Here is a 12,417-nt window from a genome sequence, read left to right on the forward strand (position 1 = left end):
TTGTTGGCCTTTAGGAGTGTTTTCCGGTCAATCTGATGGGGCACCAAGCTGGGCCCCAAGGCCTATTTTTTATATTCCCTGGGGACTTCATTGGTCTATTCCCCTTGCCATTCTGTTGCATGCCCTTAGTGTTTTGCCTCGGTGTGGTGGGATCAGACCGGGTGGAATTCCCCACTGTGTCTCCAGTGTTGTCCCCTGTAGGGCTGTGGGTCAGTGATAATGATTTTATTATGTAAAAATTGCATCTGACCCTCCAGATTCCTCATCTCTTAGATCTAAACATTGGTCTGAGTGGCTTTAAAAGGAGGACAAGTAAAATTAAAGTGGACTTATGATTCTTGAGTGACATACAAATTCATTTCAAACACACGGAATTAGAAGAAGAATTTGAGGTCAGGTTAGGACTTGAAGGACAGGTTGAAGGGCCCAACATTTCATGGTCTAGGGAATGGGAAACCAGGAAGGATTTAAACCAAGGGGCTAACATGGTCATGATGGTGCCTTTGGGAAGTTCCATCACATCTAAGGCTATATGGCATCACCAGGGCAATAGTGGCAGTAGGAGCACATTCCTCGGTTATTTACCCACAGCCACGAACACTATGTAGCAAACGTTATGCATTTGATTTGTGTAGGAAAGGCACAGGCGATACACTGACTCCACACCTGCATCCCATCTCCACGCACCACAACAGCCCTGTGGGGGCGTCAAGAGGAGGAAGGAGAAGACTGTTGGGACTCCAACCGCTTCCAGAGTAGTGGACGTGGTTGACATCAATGTTGGTTTCATTTTTAATGGAAGAACAAAGTAAGTTCTAAATAGTAACAGATTGGGGAGCTCAATGGAAAGAAGGATTTGTGTCTGAAGAGATTTGGAGAAATGCTATGCAAAAATTGGTCTTTTAATCGGGGCTTGAAGGATGTGCATATTTTGATGGCAAACAATACAAGGGGGGAAAACATTCTAAGTTGGGGGTATAAGCCACAGCGCCTAAGTTAAGTCTTTGAAATCACGCATGGCTGTTTCTGAGTGTACATGTGTCGAGGGAAGAGAGGGGATGATAAGGGAAATAGTTTTAGATATTTGCATCTATTTTCATGAATTAATTAATTAATTTTGCATGATTGTTTGCAAATATATTTATAGATCATTGCTATGATATCTCTATTGAATGCTAAGGTCCTAGAAGGCAGAAATGTCTTACCTTGTGCAGATTAATTAATCGTTAGTGTGCCTAACTGTGCTCTGGAGGCCCCGGGGGTTAAGTGCTCGGCTGCTAACCAAGAGGGCCAAGGGTGAGAGGTCACCAGCAGTTCAGAAACAGAAAGGTGTGGCAGTCGGCGTCTGGGAACCCGAAAACCCTTGGAAACCCTAGCGGGCAGTTCTGCTCTGTACTGGAGGGTCACTATGGGTTGCAATGGGCTCGATGGCAGTGGGTTGGGTTGGGTTGGGTTTAGTAACAGAGCACCATCAATAAGATCTATTCATTTATTTGATGAATTACCAAGTTCAAGTTACCAAAACTAGTTAACCATTAAACGCTATAGTGTATGATCCATTAAGCAAAAATAAATAACGATTGCAGAAGAGTTGTCACCGATTAAAGTTGGGATGGAAATATCCCTGTCCAGGCCCCAAGATGGAAGGATAATGACCCTGTGGCTTATTCAGATTAATTCATTCCACAACCACTTCTTTAGCACTTACCATGTGGCAGGTACGTTGAAGAAGACTAGGGCACTAAAGATGGATAAGGGGAGTCCTTTCATTCAAGGAGCTCATCGTCTTAAAAATCAGAGTGGGTTAACAATCAAGTCAAAAACCTGCCAGAAAACTTGGTCAGTCTACTTCAGCATGTCCCCGTCATTCAAGTTTCTTCACACTTCTTTCTCAGTGGCATCCTTTACTTTGTCCTTCAACCTGCCCCGCCCCAGTTCTCTATGGCCTAGGAAGTGAGAGCTCAAGACTTGAGTAGACTGAGATCAAGTCGTTGGGCAGGAGCATTTCAGGGAGCGCTGCATACTGCACACTGCCTCGTAGCAGGAGGCACACGGTGTCTGCTTATTCAACTTTTCCTCATGTTGACCAGTGGGTTCAGGTAGTGGCAGCCTGATCCTCCCACGGTCAACTTCTCATCACGCTCTCTCAAATTTTCAACCTTAATTATGATCATGGCCTGAATCAATTAGTCAGGTGTTTTAACTTCAATCACTCGGTGTACATTAGCTGGTCCAAAGCTATTGGATTGCTCTGAAATATGGTCCAAAAAGGGCAGGCAGGATAAATGCTCAGTTCTTTCCCAGTAATTAATGACTTTCGGGTAAGGAGTGCCCTAACAGCTCCAAGGATAGCCAATACTGATTTTTCACTCTATGTATATGTGTGTGATCAAAGAGCCCTGGTGCCACCATCGGATAAGCAGTGGACTGCTAACTGGAAGCTCAGGGTGCTACTCCTTTAAAGACTGACAGCCTCGGAAATCCTACACGAGGTCACTGAGTCAGAATGGACTCAACAGAAGTGGTTTACATGTTTATGCATGCACACACACAACAGACAACGGGGTTTCAAGAAGGTTGTGGAAAAATCTCATTATCTTTTCATTCCATTTTTTCATGAACTTTTTGAAGCATCTATATCTATCTTTCTCATTCAATGTTTGCTCTTTCTCATCACATGATCTCATACATTTTACATATTCAATTTATGTCAATTCACTGCAGTCATTCTAGCTGATGATTAAGTTAGTGGTCCCGCCCAGATACTGTACCCTTTTCACATAATTTATTATTAGTTTGATTCTCTTGAATCAAACTTGAAATCAGAAAAAAATTTAGGGTCCCAGACTCGAAATCGGAAAAAAATTTAGGGTCCCCTGATGTCTTTCAGTGGAATAACCAAAAAAATCAAACCAAACCCACTGCCATCGAGCTGATTATAGTGACCCTAGAGGACAGGGTACAGTGGCCCTGTGAGTTTCCAAGACTGTATCTTTATCAGAGTAGAAAATCTAGTCTTCTCCTGAGGAGCAGCTGGTGGTCTTGAACTTCAGACCTTGCGGTTAGCACAGCAGTGAGCACTATGCCCCCAGACAGTATATATCAAGGAACAACAATCTGGATAGGGATGCTGACTGTTACTGGGCTGTAACCTTTCCTACGTCTTTTCAAAGAAAGAGGAAGGAACTACATATTTACGAAACAGCATCGAACTAACCTTGTTATTTTTCTTCCTATACATTTTACAGTTTTAACTTAGTATCTTTAATTTTACTTTTTAAAGCAGACCCTGAAAGTTTTGGTTCTTAGCGCATTAGCATAATTACTGCTATCTTCCACAACAGTTACAAACTTCCAACACCAATATTATCACAAACAAAAAACGCCGCACTGAATAAAGTGTCAGAGTTCTTCGCAGTTCTTTTTGTCCTTAAAATATAATCCACTGTGAATGTTTAGCTCAAATACGTTGTTCTGAAGTCACTCAAATTCTTCCTCTTCACAATTATGTTACAATTTGATATTCAGCTAAGTACATTTCATTTGTCCCAGCCAAATTTGTCTCCTCTAAATTTTAAAACTTTCATTAGCTTAGTTTATTTTTGCCTATTTTTCTAACGGGTGTTATCTTTTCTCAAATTCTAGAGATTCTTTAAAAAATAGGAAAATTAACCCTCTTCTGGCTTGGCCCTGTTACTTGGGTTGTACATGTTTTCTTCTCATTTTCAATGTTTTCACTTGGCTTGTAGATGTGTTTTAAACCCGTCGATTCTGGCTCACAGTGATCCTATAAGACAGGAGGAAGGTCCCCATCGGGTTTCAAAGCTGTAAATCTTTATGGAAGTAAACTGCTACATCTCTCTCTCACAGAGAGGCTGGTGGATTTGAACAGCATACCTTTTGGCTAACAACAGGCTAGCTCTTTAACCATTGTGCCACCAGCTTTCTTCAAATCATGCAAAAGGTTTATTTATTTTTATAGTTAAATTTATTGCTTTGGGGTTCCAAGATTTAGCGAGGCAGAGTTCTCCTTTCCCAAATTATAACAAACCAATTCATGCTTTCTTCCAGTACTTGAATGATTTTAATTGTATAATTAAATTTCTTTATTTTCTAAAAACTTCTAATACAGTTCTAGTTTGTCATATTCTAGTATGTGAGATTTGGCTCTTAAGTTGTTATCTCAACATTTTGAAAGTTACTTGGAAATCCACTGACGTTCTGGTTGGAGACTGTCGCCTTGTCACAGTCTACATTTCATATGCACTTGGGTCTGATTCTGGACTTCCTCCTCTGTCTATTGGCCTAGCTGGCTGTTTATGAGCCAATAACACAGCATTTTAAATATTTAGCCTTTAGTGTTTCAATATCAGATAGAGTTTGCCCCCCACAATGCTCTTTTTTTGCCAGGCATTTTCTGGTTATTTTACCGTCTTTTAAATTTCTCTACATACACCTTATAATTGTCTGGTTCCAGACCAGAAACAAAAAAATAGAGAGAGAGATAAAAAAGAAACTCATTGATATTTGTTTAGGGTTTACCTTAAAGTTATAGATTAATTTAAGGAGAATTGGCAGCTTTATGTTGAATCATATTATCCAAGAACAGACTTTATATTTCCATTTGCTTAAGCCTATTTTCATGCCTTTCAGGAATGCTTAAAATAGTTCTTTAGATAGATTTTGCCCATTTCTGATTCATTTTATTTCAAGGAAATTTCACCTTAACTTGTTGCTTGCCTGTAAAGGGGGGGTCCTCTCAAATTTCCTAGTTGTGATTTATGAAAGCTTTTGACTTCTCAGGCTACCTTTTAATTCACTTGAAATCAAGTGGGAGTCTTCTTCAGTCCACTAGAAGCAAATGAACATTTTTACTTTGCGTGAGTTTGTGTGGCGAGAGGAATGGCATCCGATCACTATCAACCAGCACGGCTCCACTATGGGGCTGAAGGAAAGACTTATGTCACAGGAAGGGCAACAACTCACCTTTGTGTATTCATCCTTGGCCTTGGTGAGCATCCGTAAGATATCTACTTCCTGGCCCTCTCCTGAGCTGAGGATCATCGGGGCGATTCCTGCTCCTGTTCCCTGATGGGCTTTCACCTGTTCGTAGTGAGTTAGGCTAGGGAGGCAGAGGGAGAATCCATACAAGACAGGAACGGAAATGGTTTGAAAAATCACCCCCCGGTTCGCATCCAGTTATCCTCATCCTCTTACAAGCATTAGAAGGCGGTTTTGGAACTGAAAGAGGAAAAGTGAGATGTGGAACGTGTGTAAACTGATGACCTGTGTGAGTCTAGAGTAGGAGCCGGCACTGTGCTCTGCAGACTAATCGCACCCACTATCAATAAGGTTCGACTGGTGCCCAGCCACGTTCGTTCGCTTATGAGCTACAGCTGCCTTTGCACAGCAACAGTGAAGCTGGCTAGCTGTAGCCAGACCTTCAAATTGGTCCATTCTTCAAATTGCTGAGATTTTTCCTTTCCACCTCAAGATATGGGCGAGAAAGATGAGGTGGTCTATTCTCAGAAATCCCCGAGAACAGTTGTACACACAATGCTGTGGAGCTACGATGAGTCGGCTCTGACTGCAGGGCGGTGAGTGTGCTGGATCTCAGGTAGACTCATCAGAATCTATGTGGAACAAGATCCTCGGGCGGCCTTGTGGATTTTGATTTAGTACATTTGAGGTGGAACTACAAATCCAAAGCAAGGGGCCGAAGCGGAACGAACCAGGTCAAAGCCCTGTTTTTGGTGCCCTGAAGACAATGCAGATGGAAGGTCACATGGCGATGCTGAGAAAAAAACTTTTCCCCGTGATGAGGTTGGGTTTTCCACTGAAATTCTTTTATTTTTGCCAGGAAGTTTGTGGGTAAAAATAAAATCTGAGAATTTACTGAGATATCTTAACGGGGAAGGGGGTCTAAATCCACAAACATCAGCTGCTTACTGCTGGTGAGCAATCAATTTCCTGCCCCAGCTGTTAAGTAATTCCCGCAGAATGCTGACAATCTTAACATGGCCTCTTGGCTGAGCTACAGGCTGTTCTTCGATGTCTCTGTAACCCTGCTATTGTGACCCGTTGCACAGTGTACAGTAACATGAATGTTCTAGGAGCTAGTGGTGCTGGTGGTAAATACCAGTTTGAACACACTTAATCACCAGCTGCAGCTTGAGTCAGTTACCTACAATTAGCTATCACAGCTTGACTTCCAGGAATCAATGCTTATTTACTTATATATTTTAAAAGGGGGCCCCCATTTTTCACTGCCTTGGGGTCACTTTTGAGTCATTTCATTGGCTCAGGACTAAAATTGGAAGTTGTTTTTGTTTATTGCGGCTGGAGGTGTTTGTCACCACAGGCTACCACAGCAGTTCCATGCTCCGGTGAGGCCACCAGTCAGTGGCTGCGCTTCAGCCCATGCAGGAAACTTACCTGATTCCGGGGCTCTTCCTTACCGAGCCCCATTAAAAGCAGAGAAATGGCTGGCTACCAGGAGCAGCTCTAGGGGCTCAAGAACTGATCAGAGAGTCAACCAATCACAGAGGGACTGGCAGGCTGGGTCCCACTTCCAGAGGAACCAGGAAGCAAAGAGTGGGAAAGTAAGGATAGAAATGTAAGTTTCCCACAATGCAGAAGGCGACAGTTCATCATCATGACATTAAAAGCAAGAGAGATTAGTAATGAGAGAGAGAGAGAGAGACTTTCCACTGGTCACTAAATTAATATCAACTCAGAAATTTCCAAAGACATTAAAAATAAAGTGTACACAGAGTGTTTGAGAAAGCTGAGAACTTCTACTAACACAGGTATGCATATCCGTGAATTTGGATATGCCATTTGAATAATAAGCATGTCAAACCAAACCACTTGAATTTAGTCCGACTCACAGCAACTCTATAGGACAAAGAACTGCTCCTTGGACTATTCAAGACTGTGTATCTTTAGGGGAAGAGACAGCCTCACTTTGTCTCCAGAGGAGGTGCTGGTGAGTTTCAAGCCTTGGCTTTGAGCCGCCAGGGTTCCAGCGGAGGCACACAGGGCAGCCCAGAGGAAAAGATGCGAGACCACAGCAGCCCTTTAGAAAGGTTCTGAAGGGTCTCTTGCTAGGTAACTTTTTACTGAGAAGGAGATGGGGGCTTACAGATCAGAGCATCTTTTTTTTTGGCCATTCAACAGCGTATCAAACCTCCCAATGGCTTTCCCTGTTAATGGATAACTTATTTTCAAAATCAAAAAAGGAAAAAAAAAAGGCTAATTATAAATGTGGAAAAATAGTAAGGAAAACTGCCATTTGGCAGAACTCACATGACATATATTCCAGACTGACGCAAAAAACAAGTAATTCTAGATGATAAACCTTACCTAAGGAGCAGTAGCAAGTCCTTTCTTATGTCTGTTTTTCATTTATTACATAATATTAAATACTTTCTGGACCACTGTGAAGAGGATTTTGGTAAGAGAGATCTTCTATGAATATTATAGGGTCATTACATACATTTAAACATACATACAAACAAAAGCACCACTGGGTTCTGAAAAATATCAGCATTCAGCCCTTACTTTTTCATAAGCTCTGCAATTCTTTGGCATTCTTCTTTATCATAAAACCAAATCCCATAAATCGACACTGCAAAAAGAACACATCAAACAAAGTCTGAGCCCCCTCAGAACGCAAAAGTGGAAACAAACAGCCTCTACTCTACAGGGAACAGAGCCCTCAGTAGATACACGAAAACTCTCACTGGAGGTAAAGCTGCATAGTTTCTGCCCACCAAGAAATATGTAGTGGTTTCACACGAGTTCACACACTGAGATGGAAGACCACACTGCTAGCAAGCAGGTCCTGACCCCCAGCTACCCTGTAGGATGGAGTGGAGTTGCCCCAAATGGCTTCCAAAGCTATACATCATTATGGACAAAGCCTGCCACATTGATTCTCCTGGGAAGCGAGTGGTAGGTTCGAACTGCCCACCTTTCACTTTGCAGCAGAGTGCTTAACCACTGAACAACAGGACTCCTCACATCCAATAAAGTGTGATTTCCTCTAAAATTGAGCACCTGAGCACAATAGGAATTTGGCAAATGCTTCATAAGTGAATGAATACAAACAGAAGATGATATCAGAATGTCTGAGCTTCCTGGCTTTAAAGTAGCATTTCTGTACTCTACTCACAGATTTAATAAGCACATCTTATCTTTACTCATAAATATTCAGGAGCCTGATGCACAAATTATGCTTAGAAACCGCTCCCCCACCCCAGGAGTATGTTAACTGGAAATTGATTTTGTCAGCTGTAAGTTAGAATAGGGTGCTGGCAAAAAATAAATTTAATAATAAATCTCTGACTTCAACATGTCAGGAACTGTATAGCTGGTGAAGGATTAGATATGACTGTGATTTAATCATTTTGTAATGAAAAATGTGGTATGATATAGCTGCTATTCATTCATTTAATAATGAATCATAAGAAATAAATACATCCTTTATTAGGTGCCCATCTACAACATTTTCATAGCGAAAGTGGAAACAATTGCAAAATACATTTACGTACATCTAGTGGAGGACCTGGTGGTATTAATCGTATACAGAATTCATTAAGCACATATACATTTTAAAGCCTTCATTGAAAACAATGGCAATGTTATGAGAAGCCAGTGAAAATGGAAAGGTAAAAACCCTTTTACAGGGTAAGACTTCAAATTTTTAAACTTTCAAAACCGTTACTTACATGAATGCCATTTGGCCATAATATTTTAACCACAGCCTCTCTTTCCCGCTTGCCTGACCAATGGCTAGGTGTGGGATTTCTGCCTCTTGGTAGTAATGATTCAGACATCAAAATGTGAAAGAAATGTTTTCCTAGTTCTATTTTAAACCCAAACCCAACCAGTCTCACAGCCATTGAGTCGATGCCGGCTTATTGCGACCCTATAGGACAGAGTAGAGCTGCCTCTGTGGGTTTCCAAAACGGTAACTCTTTACGGGAGTAGAAAGCCTCATTTTGCTCCCGAGGAGGGACTGATGGTTTGGAACTGTTGACCTTGTGGATGGTGGCCTGAAGTGTAACCACTATGTCACCAGGGCTCCCTCTGTGTACAGGATAGAGTGAACATTGCTCCCTAGGGTTTCTGAGAATGTCAATCTTCACAGGGATGGACAGCCTCAGCTTGCTTCCTTGGAGCTACTGGTGAGTTTGAACTGCCGACTTTGTGGTTGGCGGCCCAAGGCTTAGCCCACAGTGACACCAGGGCTCCTTTACCTATTTGAGAAGGGATTCACAAAAAGTGAATTCCATACACCCCCGCCCCCACCCCAGTTCTTTAGTAGAATTTTATCCTCTTAGACAGAAATAACCAGACCTCTTTCTCCCTAATGTAATAATCATTTGGGAAAAAGAACATCTGAGTTCTAAAGTGGAATGTTGTGAGAGCCTTGACATCAAACAAGATCATTAAATGTGCATCTCCAAACTTTATATTCAAGGTTGTCTCATGTCCATCAAGATGAATTCCCTACTCTGATTTCTGCACCCTGATGTGCCGGTTCTCACATTCTTTTTTTTGGTTGTGAACATTTTTTTTAATCGTTGTATTAGTGGCTCATACGACTCTTATCACAATCCATACATACATCAATTGTGTAAAGCACATTTGTACATTCATTGCCCTCATCATTCTCAAAACATTTGCTCTCCACTTATGCCCTCTGCATCAGGTCCTCATTTTCTCCCCTCCCTCCTCCCTCCCCCCTCCCTCATGAGCCCTTGATAATTTATAAATTATTATTTTGTCATATCTTGCCCTGTCCGACGTCTCCCTTCACCCACTTTTTGGTTGTCTGTCCCCTAGGGAGGTCACATATAGTTCCTTGTAATCGGTTCCCTCTTTCCAACCCACTCTTCCCTCTACCCTCCCAGTATCGCCACTCACACCATTGGTCCTGAAGGGATCATCCGCCCTGGATTCCCTGTGTTTCCAGTTCCTACCTGTACCAGTGTACATCCTCTGGTCTAGCCAGACTTGCAAGGTAGAATTCGGATCATGATAGTGGGGAGGGGGGTGGGAAGAAGGAAGCATTTAGGAACTGGAGGAAAGTTGTATTTTTCATCGATGCTACATTGCACCCTGTCTGGCTCGTCTCCTCCCCGAGACCCCTCTGCAAGGGGATCTCCAGTGGCCTGCAAATGGGCTTTGGGTTTCCACTCCGCACTGGCCCCCTCATTCGCTATGGTAAGATTTTTTGTTCTGATGAGGCCTGATACCTGGTCTCACATTCTTAAAAGTGAAAGTGAACTGATTCACTGACTGGCATCCAACCACTGACTGAAATCAGAGTACATTCGTGTGTTTTGCTGGCTTTACTCTGAAGGCAGAACTAGGAGCCTCGCTGCCTATTTTCTGGCGACAGTAAAGTTCTTCTCTCACTGGAGTCTGAATGGAGTAGGGTGGGGGCAGGGAAGGGAAATCTGGCATAAAGTAAGAAATCCAAGACCCAAGAACACAAAGGCAGAGGAAAAGCCAGCCGTTTGTGTCTCATCAGTAGAATGTATTAATAGAAATATTTTGGGTGCAGCGTTTGTGGTATCACACATTTGTGGCATCCGGCATAAGGAACCAGGTTGGCTAAGGGGAGGATGCCAAGGAATCTGTTGATACAAATAGCAAAACAGTTTGACATTGTCATAACCACGAGGCACTGAAATGCAGATTTAGGAAGGGAAATGCTACAGAAACATCTTTCAAATGTCAGAGCAGAATGAAGGAGATGCCTCAGATTGGGTCTGTACTGACTATGAAAGACATGGTGGAGCAGTCCTTAGGACAGGTGTGTTCACCTCTACAGCAACACGACTTCAAGATGCAAATGAGACAGAGCATCCTGACACAGCTGCTTCCATCCCGTCAGCAAACCCATGTCCCTCAAGTCAGATTCTGTACTCCAAGGGTTCCCAGGGCCGCAAGTCTTTACGGAAGACATTGCACCCACCGTCTTTCTCCTGCGGAGGAGAGGCTGGGAGGTCCCAGCTCTCCATCTTTGGGGTTAGCAGCCAAGCGGTTAAGCCCTGCCATCAAGTGGATGCCGGCTCATGGCGACCCCACAGGACAGACAGAGCAGAACCGCCCCTGTGGTTTTCGGAGGCCGTCACTCTTTATGGGAGTAGAAAGCCCGTCTTTCTCCTACAGCGTGGCTAGTAGTTCCCAGCGACGGACCGTGCGGACGACAGTCCAGTGCGGAGCCACTACGCCGCCTCCGTGCGCCTCTGTGACTATTTCCGTTGATCTTCACATTTAAATAGCCAAGAAAGAAAACACTCAATTAAAAAGAGGAAACAAACAGATTTCCCAACAGCCCTGGATCCTGAGAGGTGGCACTGAGATAAAATGTGGGCCTGGCCCTAATTTTTCTCTCCCCCAAAATAGTTTTGCCACTTGAGTTGCATTCCACTGGGAAACAGGGCAGCGAGGGACAGCAGAGTGCACATTCCAAATGAAGTTTTCTGCCTCTTTGGCCCAAGGTCTCCCCACCCCCTCCCGGCCAAACCTCTCACCCTTCCAAACACAAGAGGGTCTATCAAAGCAGCTCGTGGTGATGTACGAAAACCAGAGACCGGCATGCCTTAGGGAGGTGACGAGCTGACAGGCTGACAGAAACCATTAACGTCACATTTCAATCCCAGTTTTCCTGTAACAGCCACTGGGTGAGAGGCCTGCACCTACACAGGCGATGAGCACAGCAGGGGAGCCAGGAAAAAGACCAGTTTGAAAGGAACCAAGGAAAAGGTGTCCTTTTTAGAAACCCATGACTCTAACCTACATTTGCAGCAGCTTGACCCGGCGGTGTGAACTTTGGTTGCACTGAGATGCTAACTGCAGGAGTGGCTTCTGGGCTTTAAGAAAAAGTATAAGGAGGAAAGCTCCGAAACAGGATATTCATTTTTAAAAATCAACATAGTCATCGGTACCCATTTGGAACTGGCAATGCTTCGAGCCTTTGTCCAGCCCACTACCCCTGCCTACCAGCCACTTGCCAGTCACCTGTCGGCCGAAACAGAAGTGAAGTTTAAGGGCACTTTGGTGCATGAAGCTCAACTCAACTGCTTCTACATCTCTCCTGGAGGTAAGAAATGGCAGAGAATAGGAAGAACCTGTTGATGTTGCTTAGGAAATATTCTAATGACATTTAGAGAGAGGTATCCCGCCACTCTAAGACGTGTCTCTTTAGCATGCTTCTTTTGGCCTTTCGTACGAGATTTCCCGCAGTTGTTCCATTTGGTGTAGACCTGCCCTGCCGTGGTGGATGTTACTTGCTCTAACAACTCTGACTGGAAACCAGCAGTGTCTGAAGCAACAGGCAATCCGACACTGCCGTGTCCTAACACCTGACACACGAATCTTCCACATCCCTTTTGCTTC

General features: G+C 43.4%; 2 protein-coding genes across 2 annotated transcripts in view; one reads left to right on the forward strand and one right to left on the reverse strand.

The window, feature by feature from the left end:
* DCP1B (decapping mRNA 1B) overlaps window positions 1-12,417 on the reverse strand; it is a 62,520-nt gene that overhangs the window by 10,796 nt on the left and 39,307 nt on the right. Inside the window, exons 4-5 of the mRNA XM_004710288.2 lie at window positions 7,564-7,630; window positions 4,987-5,122 (exon numbers count right to left, since the gene is read on the reverse strand). Of these exons, the coding sequence (XP_004710345.1) occupies window positions 4,987-5,122; window positions 7,564-7,630 (203 nt within the window). The remainder of the gene's footprint in view (window positions 1-4,986; window positions 5,123-7,563; window positions 7,631-12,417) is intronic.
* CACNA1C (calcium voltage-gated channel subunit alpha1 C) overlaps window positions 11,685-12,417 on the forward strand; it is an 865,289-nt gene continuing 864,556 nt past the window's right edge. Inside the window, exon 1 of the mRNA XM_045295927.1 lies at window positions 11,685-12,121. Within this exon, the coding sequence (XP_045151862.1) occupies window positions 11,983-12,121 (139 nt within the window). The 5' untranslated portion in view covers window positions 11,685-11,982. The remainder of the gene's footprint in view (window positions 12,122-12,417) is intronic.

Source organism: Echinops telfairi, unplaced genomic scaffold (assembly GCF_000313985.2).
Source record: "Echinops telfairi isolate 266 unplaced genomic scaffold, ASM31398v2 ScPeMD7_6273;HRSCAF=7185, whole genome shotgun sequence".
Taxonomy (NCBI): Eukaryota; Metazoa; Chordata; class Mammalia; order Afrosoricida; family Tenrecidae; genus Echinops; species Echinops telfairi.